The sequence below is a fragment of the Cydia amplana genome, chromosome Z (genome assembly GCF_948474715.1).
Source record: "Cydia amplana chromosome Z, ilCydAmpl1.1, whole genome shotgun sequence".
Lineage (NCBI taxonomy): Eukaryota > Metazoa > Arthropoda > Insecta > Lepidoptera > Tortricidae > Cydia > Cydia amplana.
Genome location: NC_086096.1, coordinates 6,553,623 through 6,569,248, shown reverse-complemented (window position 1 = coordinate 6,569,248; position 15,626 = coordinate 6,553,623). Strand labels below are relative to the sequence as shown.

The following is a 15,626-nucleotide window of genomic DNA, read 5'->3' as shown; positions in this document are numbered from 1 at the left end:
ATACGTATTAAATTTTTAAAGTATGTATATAATTAACTTATTTACTCAGAGGAGTACAAGAATAAAAATGGAAACACGCTAAGCAGGTACTTAGTGTTTAACGTACCATGCTTAGCTAAAATTAAAACATGAATGGAGTCATCGTCAGTCTATGCTGCGCTGCGAGAAAAGAAGTTTATACTGCAACATGTGATCGGTGAAGGATCTTATGCTAAAGTATGCCTTGTTTGGGATTGTAAGCTGCTAGTATTTGTAGGACTTTCACATTTCAAAGTCAGTGGGGTAAGGACCACACTCATCACCATTCAGCGCCAACCGTCCTACGATGATGGTGCACCTAAATGCACCTGAGAAATGTTGGCACCAGAAGCCATATGCCGAATTATGAAACATGCTGACGCTTTCTAAGCTATATGGAAGACTCTCATACGTTCAGGATACCTACCACGCACGAAAGCTCCTAATTCCTCATCTGGCTAACTTAAAACAATATATATAGTTGTTTGGTTTAGGTTTACAGATCGGTCTACATGGTTGACGAAACACGCACCGTCGATCTAGCCTGCAAAGTGATCGACACATCCGTCGCTCCCCGCGTCTACCTGAACAAGTTCCTGCCCCGCGAGCTGGACATCCTAGCCCACGTCAACCATCCCCACATCATACAAGTCACCAACATCTACCATCGCTACGCCAAGTACTTCGTATTCATGCGACTAGGCGAGAACGGTGATCTCCTAAATTTCATATCAATGAAAGGCAACCTATCTGAAGCCCAGTGCAGAGTTTGGATGCGGCAACTGATGTGCGCCCTAGAATACATGCATGCCCTCAATATCGCGCATAGAGACCTCAAGTGCGAAAACGTCCTCATCTCTTTAAATTACAATGTGAAATTAACCGACTTTGGTTTCGCAATCCGAACGCGTGACGGTGGGTCCAAAAATTTTATGTCGGAGACATATTGTGGGTCTCTCTTGTACGCGGCTCCAGAGGTACTGAAGGGTATACCGTACGCGCCTAAAATGGCCGATATGTGGTCCATGGGAGTTATTCTATACGCTATGCTTAATAAAGCCCTGCCGTTTAACGAGACTTCTGTGCGGGTATTATATGACAAGCAGGTACGTCAATTTAATACACGACAAATTATTTATGTTATACTTTTAATAGTTTTAATACAGAAGTTCACAATCATATCAAAGTCAATAGCCCGCGATGTGTAATCGTACCTTTGTCCTCTCCATTTATTCCATAACAAATAATGTTATAAGTAAACTCGCTAAGTTAAACTTTTCAGTTTGCCATTCGCACTTTAAATGTCACTCACTCAGTTTAGATTTTAGATCAATTAAATCTGTTGGGACAGCCCATTAATACTTAGTTAGAGTTGCGAATTACCTATTCGCACATGTATCGTACAAAGTTTATAGGTACAGTTAAATTTTAAACATACGTAATGTGCCAATTATCGCACTAGTGCGGTAAATAAAGTAAGCAATAGGCCACCAAAGTATCTAAGGATGGTATTCTATCTGTCCAATGAGAGAGTGCATGAGACGCAATGCACATTAGATCAATGGACAGGTGGAATATACCACCCTAAATGTTGTCTAAGTGTGTCTCGTTCAGAGGGTCTACCACGAACACCGAACTCTTTTACTTCAATGAAGGCGTAATTAGAGTGACAGAGACAGTTGCTCAAAATTTACGAATTTAGTTTTTAGCCTTTAATATCCCCGGGGTCAAACTTATGCCAATGATGCGACCGTTAAGAACCGATTAGACTCCCATGTTTGTTCAGCGAAAATGTATGGTTTCGGAGAACTCGTCAAATTTAGTGTAACACACCGTGTAAGTATATGTTATGGACCAAGTGATAATTCGGGCATTTTCATAGTGCCCGGGCATTATGAAAAATAACCATTATGAGATGGCAATTTGATAATTAATTACATTGCCCGGGCATTTTACATAATGCCTAATCGCCTATCACCTATTGGGCAATTTGATAGTTACTATTTTAATAATTAAATTGCCCGGGCAATGCCCTTAAAAAAATAATGAAGTTTAGATAATAATTAATCACTTGGCTCGATATAGCTTGTCATTATTCATAATGCACGGGCATTATACATAATGTCCGGGCATTATACATAATGCCCCCATTATTCACTTGGTCCATAACATATATATTAGGTGAGACTGACTGATTATGACGTATTTTGTTCCCAGGTACAGCGCAAGTGGCGCTTTCGCACGAAGATAGTTAATATGGTGTCGGAAGAGTGTTTGGGCCTAGTGACAGCAATGTTGGACCCGGACGCGCAGGCACGGCCCACGGCGAACGCAGTCTTTCATGGGCCGTGGATCGCCATGGAACCGCGACTAGCCAGTAAGACCTTTATCTTCGGTTGACGCCGTAATCTAAGTTCAGCGTCACGTTCTACAGAAACGTTGCTGGGCGTTTTTTTTTTTGTTGTCCCCTACACTTTTTTTTCAAATTTGGGATTTTTTATGTTATTTCTACTCAGAATCACGAGCTCTTTCTATCCTAATAGGAGAAAAAAAGTGTCCTAAGGTTTTTATTTCCATTCCGTCACCATTTTTCATAGACTTTGTATGGCGGTCGCGTAATGGAAAGATCGAAAAATGTATGGAAATTTTGGGACACTTTTTTTCTCCTATTAGGATAGAAAGAGCTCGTGATTCTGAGTAGAAATAACATAAAAAATCCCAAATTTGAAAAAAAAAGTGTAGGGGACAAGAAAAAAAAAACGCCGTGCTGTCTTCCCATAGGTGACGATGATGTACATAGCTACATACACGGCGAAAGGTATCAACCGGGGACCAAAGCGTAAGGCCAGTTTCACACGACGTGAATTTTCCCGAATACCGTATAAGGGATTTTATCGAATACCGTAGTGACAGCAAAATATTTAAAATTGTATGGCAACTTTCAAAATCGCTAGACGGCTTTTCCGCATAGACGCCGTGTGCACGGTTTTGAAGGTTGTCATACAAATTTTGCTGTCACTACGGTATTCGATAAAATCCCGTATACGGTATATTATACCTTAAACTAGCCTAAGTGCAAGTGGGCAAGTTCACATAACTTACGCCTGAAACTACAATCTGCTGCGTATCGACGACCTATCTGGCCTAGTGGGTATTAGTGACCCTGCCTATGAAGACGATGGTCCTGGGTTCCAATCCCGGTAAGGGCATTTATTTGTGCGATGAGCACAAATATTTGTTCCTGAGTCATGGGTCGCTCGCCGAGGGTACCGTACTTTTTAGTAATGTTATAGCGGCAACAGAAATACCTACATCATTTGTAAAAATGATAACTGTCTAGCTATCACGGTTCATTAGATACAGCCTGGTGACAGACAGACAGACGGACAGAGGACTCTTAGTATAGTTTGTAGCTTTCTAATAGAGCCCGACGGCTAATCCTATTGTCTATTGTTAAGTAAAACCGCTCGTGCCACGTGCCACAACTGAAAGCTACAAACTATAATAGGGTCCAGTTTTTACCCTTTGGGTACGCAACCCTAAAAAACACGGTGTATAAGTAGAGATGGTTAAATGCGTCGTTTATGGCAATAACGTCTTATTTACAATTTAACCGACAATAAGTACCCGTTTGGTTGAAAACGGCACAAATAATATATATTGTATAGTTTGTAGCTTTCTAATAGAGCCCGACGGCTAATCCTATTGTCTATTGTTAAGTAAAACCGCTCATGCCACGTGCCACAACCACCTGCATAAAAAATCGCTCGTTCACTTTACCCAGGTAATTCAATTACAACTCCTATGGAAATTGCAATAAGTTTCAAAATGAACTAATGGATAAATATTTTGTTACGATGTGTGTGGTCAGTACTTCGGTTACTGAGTGCCGGCGAGTCGAACGCTACAGAACCAGTCTAAAATGTGTCATCGAGATGCGTAACAAAGGCGCGTTATCGGAGAGCGCACCTACACTGGTTTTTTGAGCGTTGGACTAGCCCGCGCTCAGGTGCCAAATAGAATAATTAAGACCCTTTTTTGCAGGTAAGTAGCACTTGCGGTTTTACTGAACAATAGACAATAGGGTAAGCCTTCGGGCTCTACTAGACAGCTACAAACTATAATAGTATGCTCTGATCCCATTGCCTAGTAATCGACATAAGGTAGAGGGTTAGACCGAGGTAAGTCTGCAACGATTTTGACAGCACACGCAGTGCAAGTGTTATTTATACGTTATAATGATATAACGATGCTTGTTTTATATGTATAAATTAGTCTTAATTTAATTTAATATAGTCGTTATGTTGTATCTTCCTTCTGTGTAACTTTTATTTTACTTTTTGTTCACTTTACGTTATTTGATGTCTTTTTCTTCTTGTCTGTTACCCTCCGTGATTCTTCTCACTTGATGGTCTCATCGGAAGACCAGCGCTGGAAGCAACATGCTGAGATGAGGCCATTTCGTGGCACTTTAATTTTATTTTGTGTTTCTTTCATATTATGTATTGTCTGTGCTTACGAATAAATTATATTCTATTCTATTCTATTCTATTCTATAATTTCATATAAGTTTATGACGTTTAAAATAACACTTGCACTGCGTGTATTATCATGCCGCGATCAGCCAGCCTATTATGGATAGCTTTATCCATCTTTATCCACGTGATAAAATAACTGTCACTGTTTAACACCGTGGGAAAGAAAGTGACGGACACCGTTTTATCACGCTGTCACGTAGACAAGAACGACCATCATATCCGTACAGAAAGGGATTAGAAATAACAGATTTCCATACACTTACGTCAAAATCAATATGGATTGACAGCTATCTCAATCCCTTTCTAATCGCGATTCAGTAATATGTGCTATCAAAATTAGTGTTGAGTCGCTCACTCGTGAGGCACCTCATTTGTACCACTCATTTTGTTAATTTGTCGCAGTACTTCGTACCGCAAAAATGTCTTACTTCACTCCTCTATTCATTTTACTCATTTACTCGCGCGCATCACAAACACCTCTTGCCACACAAATCATTCACACACTTCAAATTTCAAAAAAAACTCTTATCCGTTCAAATTCACTCGCGAGTCTCGCGACCCTCAAAACTCATACACTCCTCACAACTCGCAACAGAGTCCCTGGATCGCGCGAGGCGCTAGGTGCTCGCCTGCTCGCCGACACTCAAATCTCAAATGTCTCAAATGAAGAAACGAGTAATGATCCACACTGTCAACTGCCGAACTACAAACCTTATTGCAACGACAAAAGGTCCACCGAGAAAAGCGTTGAGTTTGTACAACTCACCGCCTTTCTGTGACATGAACCCCTCAAAAATCCGTTCAAAATGAAACAATGAATTAGAAATATCCAAAGAGGGAGTGAGACCGATACGCGGCATACTTCAATATCGCTTCGCGTCATCACCGAAAATACGTTAACAATTAAACACGAAAGACAACAAGCGTAAGCGCTGCAAGCTTTCATACATCTTAAAAAAATTGTCGCTGTTGGAATTAATTGAATAGTTGACGCTGAAAATATGCTAGTACCTCACCTCATTTGAAGTAAGACATTGTAACACCTCATTTTAGAAAATGAGGTGCTCATACAAACTCATTTTAAATTGATGTCCTACCCATCACTAATCAAAATCGCTGCAGACTTATATCGGTCTGACTCTACCACTTTTACGAAAAACAGTATTATATTTTTTTAACAATAAAAATTTGATTCTTCAGAGTATTCTCCAGTGGAGGAATCACTGCTAAAACAGGCAATGAAAGAATTGAAAGATTCAGAGAAGCCGCGAAATCTCGACGAATGTGGTTCTGTAACAGGTGCCGTAAAAGTTTTGTGCATTTACTAAGATATTTTAGATAGGTTAATACATATATATAGGTTTAGTTAAAGTAGCTACTTAGGCGCACAAAGCAAACTGTGTCTGATTTATTCAAAATGTCATGGGCCTTTGAGAGAGCCCTGGGTCCGAAAGGGTTTGATCACAGAAAACAAATGGAAGTTACCTGTGAATTTTGCCACGATTCCACTTTTTTTAACCAAGTATAGGTATTAGGTATTAGCTTCCAGTTTATACCTATCTGGCGGCACGGTAGTGCCCCCGCCAGAACGAGCCTACTTAGCGAAGCGCAATGGGCACAAACTACCTACCTTTTCTCGAAGCGCTTCGTCGTTTTTTTGAACCCTCATATGTCATTTCAGGAGAGTTGAAATGAATGGATAATCTATCTTAATTGTTTAGTCTTTGAACGGGTATTTATCTCGCTCGAGCGCAAAATACTGTCGCAGCGTAAACCTACAGCACAGCAGAACACTAACAGGTATCATTATTAATTTAAGGGGGATAATAATTTTATTACAGGTAATACAATGAAAACACTAAAGAAGATAGATCCAAAGCTGATGGTTCCTGTTAATGGTAGTGGACCTTTGCCGCGTCACACGTAACCAAAATTTTTACCCGCTGTCTAGTTGAACGAAAGATTGGTACAGTCACCATCAAATATCACATCCTTATTTATATGGTACAGTCGAAAGTGTTAATATATGACCCATTTCGTACCTTGTCATCACAGTGACAATAGTATTAGGTCTCTAAGCTAGCGACTTTCGTATTGATTGTCACTGTGACAGGGTACAAAATGTGTCATAAATTAATACTTTCGGCCGTGACCGTACCTAACAATGGCGTGTTAATTGCGATTGATTTGGCCACTTTGGCTGTCACTGTCTACCTATTTGATGCTGATGGTACCTAAGTCAGTAACCTAGTACAGTTTAGATCATGTGTGAAGTCCAAGTTTACATTATTGTAACAATTAGCTACCTACTTATTTATTTCATTTGTACCATGTTTTACGCAAGTAAACTACTTGTCTACAAAGGCCAATGTGTTATTAATGTTATTATTTCTCCTGTTTCCTTTTCCTTGAGGCGGACTGCGGACCAAGCTAAAGGTTCTGATATGATTTAGGCACCTTCCATCATTCCTCGGCATTAGTTTTTACCACGACTTTTCCACGCTTCAAGAGAACGTTACGATTTTATTGTTTTCTGTTGAATTTTCAGCACTGAATTAAACAAAAAATATTATAAGTAATAAATAAATTACTTATTTCATTTGCAAGATTGTGCGGTTGAATTGCACCTCACTATCCACGAAAAGGCTCTGTGCGGAAAGAGAAGAGTCGTGAAATGTATGGGACCCAATACATTCTACGACTCTTCTCTTTCCGCATAGACTCTACAACCATTTTGAGAACCTGGAAGATCAGAGATATTATAATGACTTAATGACGGTAATGGCTTGACAGACTATATTAAATACTTCATACTACATGTCTATGCTTCTAGTTAATTAGATTTAATCTGTGATCTGTCTTAATCTTGTCTTAATAGTCTCTTTGATTTGACACCTAATGAGTAGAAACGACAATAACCTCACAATGAGAATCATGTCATGACAATAGACCGAGTACCTAACATACAACTTCATAATATCCGTCAATGGGTAGAATAAATGATTCATATCTACAGAATATCGATATAAAATGAAAACTAATACAAACTATAGTGTGCTATAACAATACATTCAAGTGTTACCCTTTATACATCATGTATCGAACACGTTCATTGCTCGTAGACATAAATGGATATCACGACGCCGTCGGACATAAAACTTCTACAAGATAAAGGTTTTCAACTGGAGAAAGTGATAGGAGACGGATGCTACTCTAAAGTACGGCCTTCAGGCACTGGCAGCGGCGCGAATCTGGAGTGCTTACGCTGTTTACATTGACGACATTTGATCTAATATATCTAACGATATAGATATCTAGTGGGTGTAGACGTAGGTATGCCCTTCCTTTATAAGACTAATGAGCCTCCCTGAGACTAAAATATCTACTTTGCGTGAGGGGTTTAGTTTAGAAACCTTACAATAAAGCCAACGCCATTATTAAAGCGAGCATTCTAGATTCGTACCAGTAATATTATAACAAGTACCTACACATTTTTCCGTGCGTTCCTATGATTTCCTAACAGTTCAACGTAAAAATAGGTAATATGTGATACCTAATGTGTCATGAAGTCTAAAACTCCCGTAGGTTTTCAAGGCGGTTCTAATTAGACGAGGCAAAGCTCCAGCAGTACTGGCCTGTAAAGTTATCGACACTGCATCGGCGGCTCGAGATTACAAGACCAAATTTCTCCCCCGCGAGCTGGACATCCTCATCCGAGTCAACCACCCCCACATCATACAAGTCAACGGCATCTTCCAGCGGCAAACAAAGTTCTTCATATTCATGCGACTAGGCGACAACGGGGATCTATACGACTTCGTGTCAAAAAACGGTCGCGTGCCAGAGAAACAGGGGAGACTGTGGGCGAGACAGATCATATCCGCTATCAACTACATCCATACTCTGAACATCGCGCATAGAGACTTGAAATGTGAGAATATCCTCATTACTGCCAATTACAACGTGAAGTTAACAGACTTTGGATTCGCGCGCACCGTGATTAAGAGAGGCACTGATATCCTGTCGGAGACGTACTGTGGCACGCTTTCGTACGCGGCGCCAGAAATACTTAAAGGCATCCCATACTTTCCTAAAATGGCTGACATGTGGTCCGTTGGTATTATTCTGTACACCATGCTGAATCAGGCCCTGCCCTTTAAAGAGAAGACTGTCAAAGAGTTGTATGAGAAACAGGTAACCTCATTTATGGAATTGATCTCATAGGATAGACATAGGGTACTCTTAGGCTTAGAGGTTCATTTACATATATCAGACATGAATTCGTAAGTAGCAAAGCAAGGGCTGATGTTATAATAAGTGCGTCCAACCTTTTTTCCAGGTTACAAATACAACTCTTCGAAGTAGCCGTAGCGTGAGCACGTCGATAAATTTATCCTCAGATCCTCATTGACTTTTATTCTAAATGTTAAAGGTTAAGAAGCAGTGGCGGTTTCGCTCTTGCGTGGTGAACGACTTGTCAGCAGAATGCAAGGACCAGGTGTCGCAGTTGATGGAGCCCGTCGCCACGGCGCGACCCACCGCTGCCAACGTATTCAGCGGGGCGTGGATAGCCATGGACCAGCGTGTCGCCAGTAAGATCTAGGGTTGACGCCGCACTATCAATGACACAGTTAATTTGACCATTCGCAATACCTTATTGCAACGAGATAGTCTAATGAACAAAAACCAATCAAATATGTTGCTGTTAATTGTGTTAAGTAGTAACGCTAGTGTACAGAATGACGTTCTGTGGATATTTTGATGCTTATAATATCAATAAGATTATATAGGTAAGCGGTGGTGGCAGAGTGGATATGACGTCCGCCTTTCAATCAGGAGGTCGCGGGTTCAAATCGTGGCTCGTACCAATGAGTTTTTCGGAACTTATGTACGAAATATTAACCACTGGCTTTTCGGTGAAGGAAAACATCGTAAGGAAACCTGCAATACATCTGGGAAGAAATTCAATATAGGCTCAAATTATTATTATTATAACACCAATAGGTACGCAGCGTTCGACATCAAAAAAAGTAAGGTACTTATTGACAGTTTTCGTTTTTATATTTTCGGGTTTTTACTGTTTGGTAGCAGTCCTGTTTTATGTACCAACACTGTAGACATTATGCCCATTTATTTGCCCGTCTTCCTTACATTAACCTTACCGCATATCTTACAGAATTAACTCATCTGGAAGAAACTTTGCTTAAAAAAGCTGTCGCTTCCGAGAAGCGAGTAAGGCTGGAAGACGATAATATATCACGGACAGTTGACTCGCTATACCTTGCCTCGGCTGGTTCAAATCCGAGGACCAAGGCAGGTAAGTGTTATATCACACATTTTAGCTATTTTGAGCTTCACACACCTTACTTAATCCAGTAACTGACGACAAGGATAGCTATACGTCAGATAGCTACTACGTCTATGCGTCTCTGTCATCAGCTACTGAATTAAATAAGTTGTATGAAGCGCTTAACCCTGATTGTTAGTAGTACATGGTAGTACTTACTATTAAACCGCGAATGCTAGACAATAGAATTGAGCATATAAGGCATTTTTAGGGTTCCGTACCAAAAGGGTACAAAAGGATTTATGGTGCGACTGTCACACATCGCTAAATATCTCGAAAACTACTGAAGCTAACGATTTGAAATTCGGAACAGTTATGACCAACGCTAAACTAGAGCTGTACGGTAACTTGCTCACTACAGTGAAATTATTCTAAGATCACATATTTGACAGTTATGAATTCATCCTGAATAGATATGATGCTAAGATCTACCGTTTAACTGATAGCCTTAAAGTCATATATATAAGGGTCAATTTGTAATTGTCAAATATGTGATGTTAGAATAATTTCACTGTAAAACTATTAGAGTTTAAATTCATAATTATCTCTGACACTATATCAAACCCTAAACTCTAAAACTGCTAGACGCCTGGATCCAGTAATAAGGATAGTCTAGCTAGCAATGTCTAGTATCGTTGCTTTTGGGGCTGGCTCAAATTATTTTGTTATAATGTATGTTTTTTGTATAAATATGTTTTTTCGACAGGATTAAATACATTGAAAAGCACCACTACGGTAGCATCGATGAAAGAAATATCAGTACCGCATCTCGGCGACCCCCATTCCTAACTATGGTAAACATTTAAAGCCTTCACACATGGCGAAGATACTATAATATTAAGATGCCTGGATGTAAAATATTATGGTTTCTTAAGGTATTCACACACTTTTAAGTTACGATAATATATGTAGCTCGATAGCTAAGATAGTGTAATATGAAAATATATGTATTTGGCGTTATTCGCAAAAGCTTATCAAGTCTAAGGGCGTGGCGTCCCTAGCTGGCGCGGGTTCCATTGTAGGTAGGTATTATAAGGATCTTGCGATATATTTTGTAGGCTCATTTAGACGGCGCGCATACGATTTTAGTTACATTGCGGACCATTTAGGTTACATTAATTCAGCCGACCGATCAAATAACGCAATGTACCTAATGAAACTCGCATGCGAGTTCTCGCACAGTCTAAATGAGCCCTAGGATATATTTCGCATCTTAAGATGACATCTTTGCATCCCTAGTCATCTTAACATAAAATTCCCATATCGCTCGATAGTTTAACCCTTAAATGCATGGTGTACGATGCAGCACAAAGAATTAAAGATTTATTAAAAATTGGGACTATTTATAATGATATTAAGAGTGATATCATAAGAAAAACTAATCCGCTTTCCGATTTTTTATATAAATTTACGCAATATTTTAATTTATAAAATTTACATTCGTTTTAAGACGAAATGTCAGAAAATTTGAAAAAATCCAGAATTTGATGATTTTTAGTATGTGATATTGGATGTTTTTTTGGGTTTTGTAATTATTTTATATTTAAAAACTCTTATCATAGGTGTATCACAAATAGTGTACCTTTCTGATGATAGTAGGATTTATCATATATCTCTTACTGAAAATTATATATTTACATAAGATTTAGCCTATGCAACTTCAAACGCTGATTTCGCAGTGAAAATCGATGTTATATTTTTTTACCATTTTTCCCATAATCAGCAAACAATTACTATATTAATTTCGGGCATAAAGAAAAAATCATGCATTTAAGGGTTAAGATAGTTGTATTATAAAAATATATAGTATAATAGAGTTAGACCAAGATAAGTCTGCAACGATTTTGATAGCATATTTCATAGACATATTTCATTTTTAAAATAACACTTGCATTGCGTGTGTTTCCAAAATATTGGTCTAACTCAAGCCGTTTGTGATAGTTCATACAAACTGTATAGTGAGCGATAATTTATGTTAAGGTCAAGATACGGCTAAGTGTGGCATAGGGACAAGTGTGGCTGGCCTTATCACTGGGGCCTGGTTACACATTGATTAAGTGTTTATTGCGAGTTTAGTGGTAAATGTATTAACTCGCAACGCAATAAACACTAATGTGACGTCCAGACACATTTACCCGTATTGATCATAAATCATAACATAAAATATTATAGCATCTTCGCAGTGTGTGCCGCCCTAATCAAATAAACGACAGTTTATTATGAATGTTTTTAATTTTTGGGAACCTTCGGCGCCAAGATTTGTTCATGAAGCACATTGGCATCATTGAGTCCGCCAGGCACTACAATCCGGCGAAGAGAACACAACACGCAACGCATAAGAAGAAAAATAGGAATATTACTTGGCGAATGAGCATATAAAGGAAAAAAATATATGCTTATTTTTGGGTATTAACCTTCGTTTTGTGCTCAAACAGGAATAAAGCTAATGTAATTGAAAAGAAAATTGTGTACTTCAATGATTTAATTGTTTTTATTTTGGATAAATGAATTTATTGTTTATTAACTAATATGTTCGCTTATAATTAAACTCAATGCGAATTCAACTATAATTTTATAGTACCTAAAACAATTTATACATTTTGTAAGTGCTAATACACAAACGTATAAAATGGTTGCACCCGAACCCGCCGACACTTGTTTCAAAGCAAAGATTGGATTTGCTGATATAAATTCTCTGATTATCTTAATTCATTAAAGTAATCAAATAAATAAAAAAACGCTGGCTCAACGGGACGCATATAGACTTCTCACACAGAATGGAACCCATTGGTTTACATTTGATTATTTGAATGAATTGCGGAATTCTGGTAGGTAAATATTTATTACCTTCGTAAAACAACGATAAACAATACGGATAATTAGAAACTCTATATTAAAACTTGTCACATAAGTATATCACATTACATCCAACCGTAGCGTAAAATAGTAGCTGCTTCAGCGTGGTATACAAAATTAATAAAAAGTATCTGTTCGGCTCGCGTGTAACCAGCCTAACGTGTGAACATAGACAATTCACAAGACAACATAATGGGGACAAATATACTGTCTACTTTACTGATGTGCCGTCGGAAAGTTTCCAAGAATTCGGATACTTCTCATATTTTCGTTTGGAATCGAAATTTTCCATATCCAAATAAGTTTCCTTTCCTGTTTCCTGTGAAATTTTCCTGAAAGTTTCCGAGAAATTATCCAATTTACTGGAAACATTCTTAAGGCCTAGCACATCTCGCGGCGAGATAGACGTCTTTTTCTAATTACGTTAATTAAAGAGGGACCCGTGTATCTCGCCGCGAGATACTGTCCCGTCAATCAGTGCTAGCCCGGCCGCAACTTGCACATCCGTAGTCTACTTATCTTTATCACCGCCACGCGACTTTGGCGTGTCCAGACGCCAAATATTTTACATCGAGACTTTAGAAGTACAAGGTGTTAGTCCGCGACGCTGGCAGGGTTAACCTACTCCTCTAACTAAACACAAACACATTCACTGCGGCATGATGCACATGTGTATCATGGAATTCATGGGTTAACGCAAACGTGCACACTGCACACTGAATGTGTGATACATATTATTGATAATAACGAAACGCATAAGTGTTGTAATGATGTTGTCTCGCTCAAACCCTACATGTGTGAAGAGGAAGCCCGCCCACGACCCGGACAGCACCGTAAACCCAACCATCTAAAGTACTATTGTACCTAAATTATATTATAATAACGTTAACCGAATGCTTAGCATTACAAAAAATTACTTGTGAATTTCATTTTAAGGTCAGGTGGGGTATGAAAAAGAAAGGGAAAGAGAGACTCTTATAATATTAAAAAAATATTTCTTTATAGGTGTAAAGGTAAAGGAATGGCAACTTGGCAGCCGCTAAGAAGCATTGCCTTGAATTATTGTGTAGCGAAAAATCAACGAGTCTAGTCGAAAATTGTTAAGATGGCCATCTCGCTCGCACTCGCTGACAACGTTCTCACTTTATTTTTATTGTCCTACATGGACATTGATTTTGGCTTCACAATAGTCGGGCTAAAGAGAGTGGAATTAAGGAACTATGTATTTATTTATTGACCGAGTGAAGCGAAGGTCCCCCTTTCAGCTTGGGCAGAAATGCTTTCGTATGTCCGGAATTCAGGGATGCTGCGGATGCAGATTTTTTGACATAGTCATGTCAAGATTAGGTACTTATAAAACGTCAAATATTACATTTTTAGTATTTTTTTATTTAAAAAAACGAAACGTTTAGTATTTGAGTAAGAATATAGGTGCGTTATATTTAATAAACAGTAACTTGGCCGACTTTTCTGGATCTAGACGATTTCGTTATAGGTAATGGCGATATTACCTAGAATTTCCTGTACCGACTTGTTCGACATCCGCATCCGCATAAGCTCCGCATAGATTTTATGCGGATGCGGATGTTGAAAATAATGCGGAAGTTCCGAGGTTGCGGATGTTCGCAACATCCCTGGTCTGGATATTCTCCTATACAGGACATATTTCTCAACCGATTCTCGTGAAATTTTGTAAGCAGGCTCAATAATTAAATAGATTATTTGTCGATTTGTTTATAAATGGGCGTTCGCGAGGTCGACAGCTCAAAGAACCACTAGTTTAGCAACCTTCAAATTCATATAATAAGATAATGGCGTAATTTTTCTAGCTAGATTTGATTTACTGAGTTGATAAATACTATACAACCTGTATACATATAATGATATTGAAAAATAAATAAATAATATCCCATAACATTTTGAATTTCTAATTTAGTATGTATATAATGAATAAAATAAATTCGCATACTAAGTGTTTTAATAACATTCAGATATTATATACCCACAAAAGGAAATTAAGGATAGAGAAATGTGCAATGCAATATCAAATATCAGTACCTACCTACATTAATACATTAAACTAAAGATAACCCGAGATCGACTGTTCCTTTTTATTAACACGCTTTTATTTTTACGTTAAATATTTAATCTGATCGATCTTAGTAGTCTTCCTTTATTTAGTGATTTAAAAGGATCTAACGCGATGATAATTTATATAAAAAAACATTTGCGTTTTATCGTTATTACACACATTGTGCCATTTATCTACTTTCGAATAATTCGTTTGCACTAAATTGATAGTAGATTTTTTTTAATATACAGAAACCATGCAAAAAACCATTATATTTTTTATCATTGTAACACCAAAATAACGTTTTTTGCGTGATTTCCGTTTAAAACAAAGTTTCACTATCAATTCAATATCAATATTCACAATGACTTAATAAAACGCAATTGTTTTTTGTATGTAAAGCGAAACGCCTTAATAATATTGCGTTAAAACCGTTTAAAGCACTAAATATGTGTACAAAACGCGAGAGTTAAGTTTTCTTCCTTTTTCATTTGGGCCGTATAGAGTTTAAACAGCTAAATAGCTTTTGAGATTATACTAAAATAACTATAACTTTGCCTTTCCTGCTCCCGATGGGGGGTATTCTTGATATAAGTATCCATTATAGGTACAGGCCCACGACTATATATCGAGCGGTTTGTCGGCACAAACAAAAAAAATATAAAATTATACTAAAAAACTTAAAGTAGTGCAAAATATTGACCCACAATTCTGTCATACGGTTTGTCAAATGTTTCGGCTTGTTAACCTAGTTCCCGCTTCATGTATTTGGATTGTAACTTTAATTTTTGCACTA

At 38.1% G+C, this 15,626-nt stretch overlaps 2 protein-coding genes across 2 annotated transcripts; both read left to right on the top strand.

Moving 5' to 3' along the window:
- The first annotated feature begins 145 nt into the window (after positions 1-145).
- On the top strand, positions 146-5,884 carry LOC134661748 (testis-specific serine/threonine-protein kinase 1-like). Its single transcript, XM_063517930.1, has 4 exons — positions 146-216; positions 513-1,124; positions 2,236-2,395; positions 5,757-5,884. The coding sequence occupies exons 2-4, from the start codon at positions 531-533 to the stop codon at positions 5,882-5,884; spliced, it is 882 nt and encodes a 293-aa protein (XP_063374000.1). The 5' UTR covers positions 146-216; positions 513-530.
- Positions 5,885-7,610: 1,726 nt separating this feature from the next.
- Positions 7,611-10,692, top strand: LOC134661747 (testis-specific serine/threonine-protein kinase 3-like). The gene is made up of 5 exons (XM_063517929.1): positions 7,611-7,774; positions 8,142-8,750; positions 8,989-9,148; positions 9,733-9,873; positions 10,610-10,692. The coding sequence occupies exons 1-5, from the start codon at positions 7,685-7,687 to the stop codon at positions 10,690-10,692; spliced, it is 1,083 nt and encodes a 360-aa protein (XP_063373999.1). The 5' UTR covers positions 7,611-7,684.
- The last annotated feature ends 4,934 nt before the right edge of the window (positions 10,693-15,626 follow it).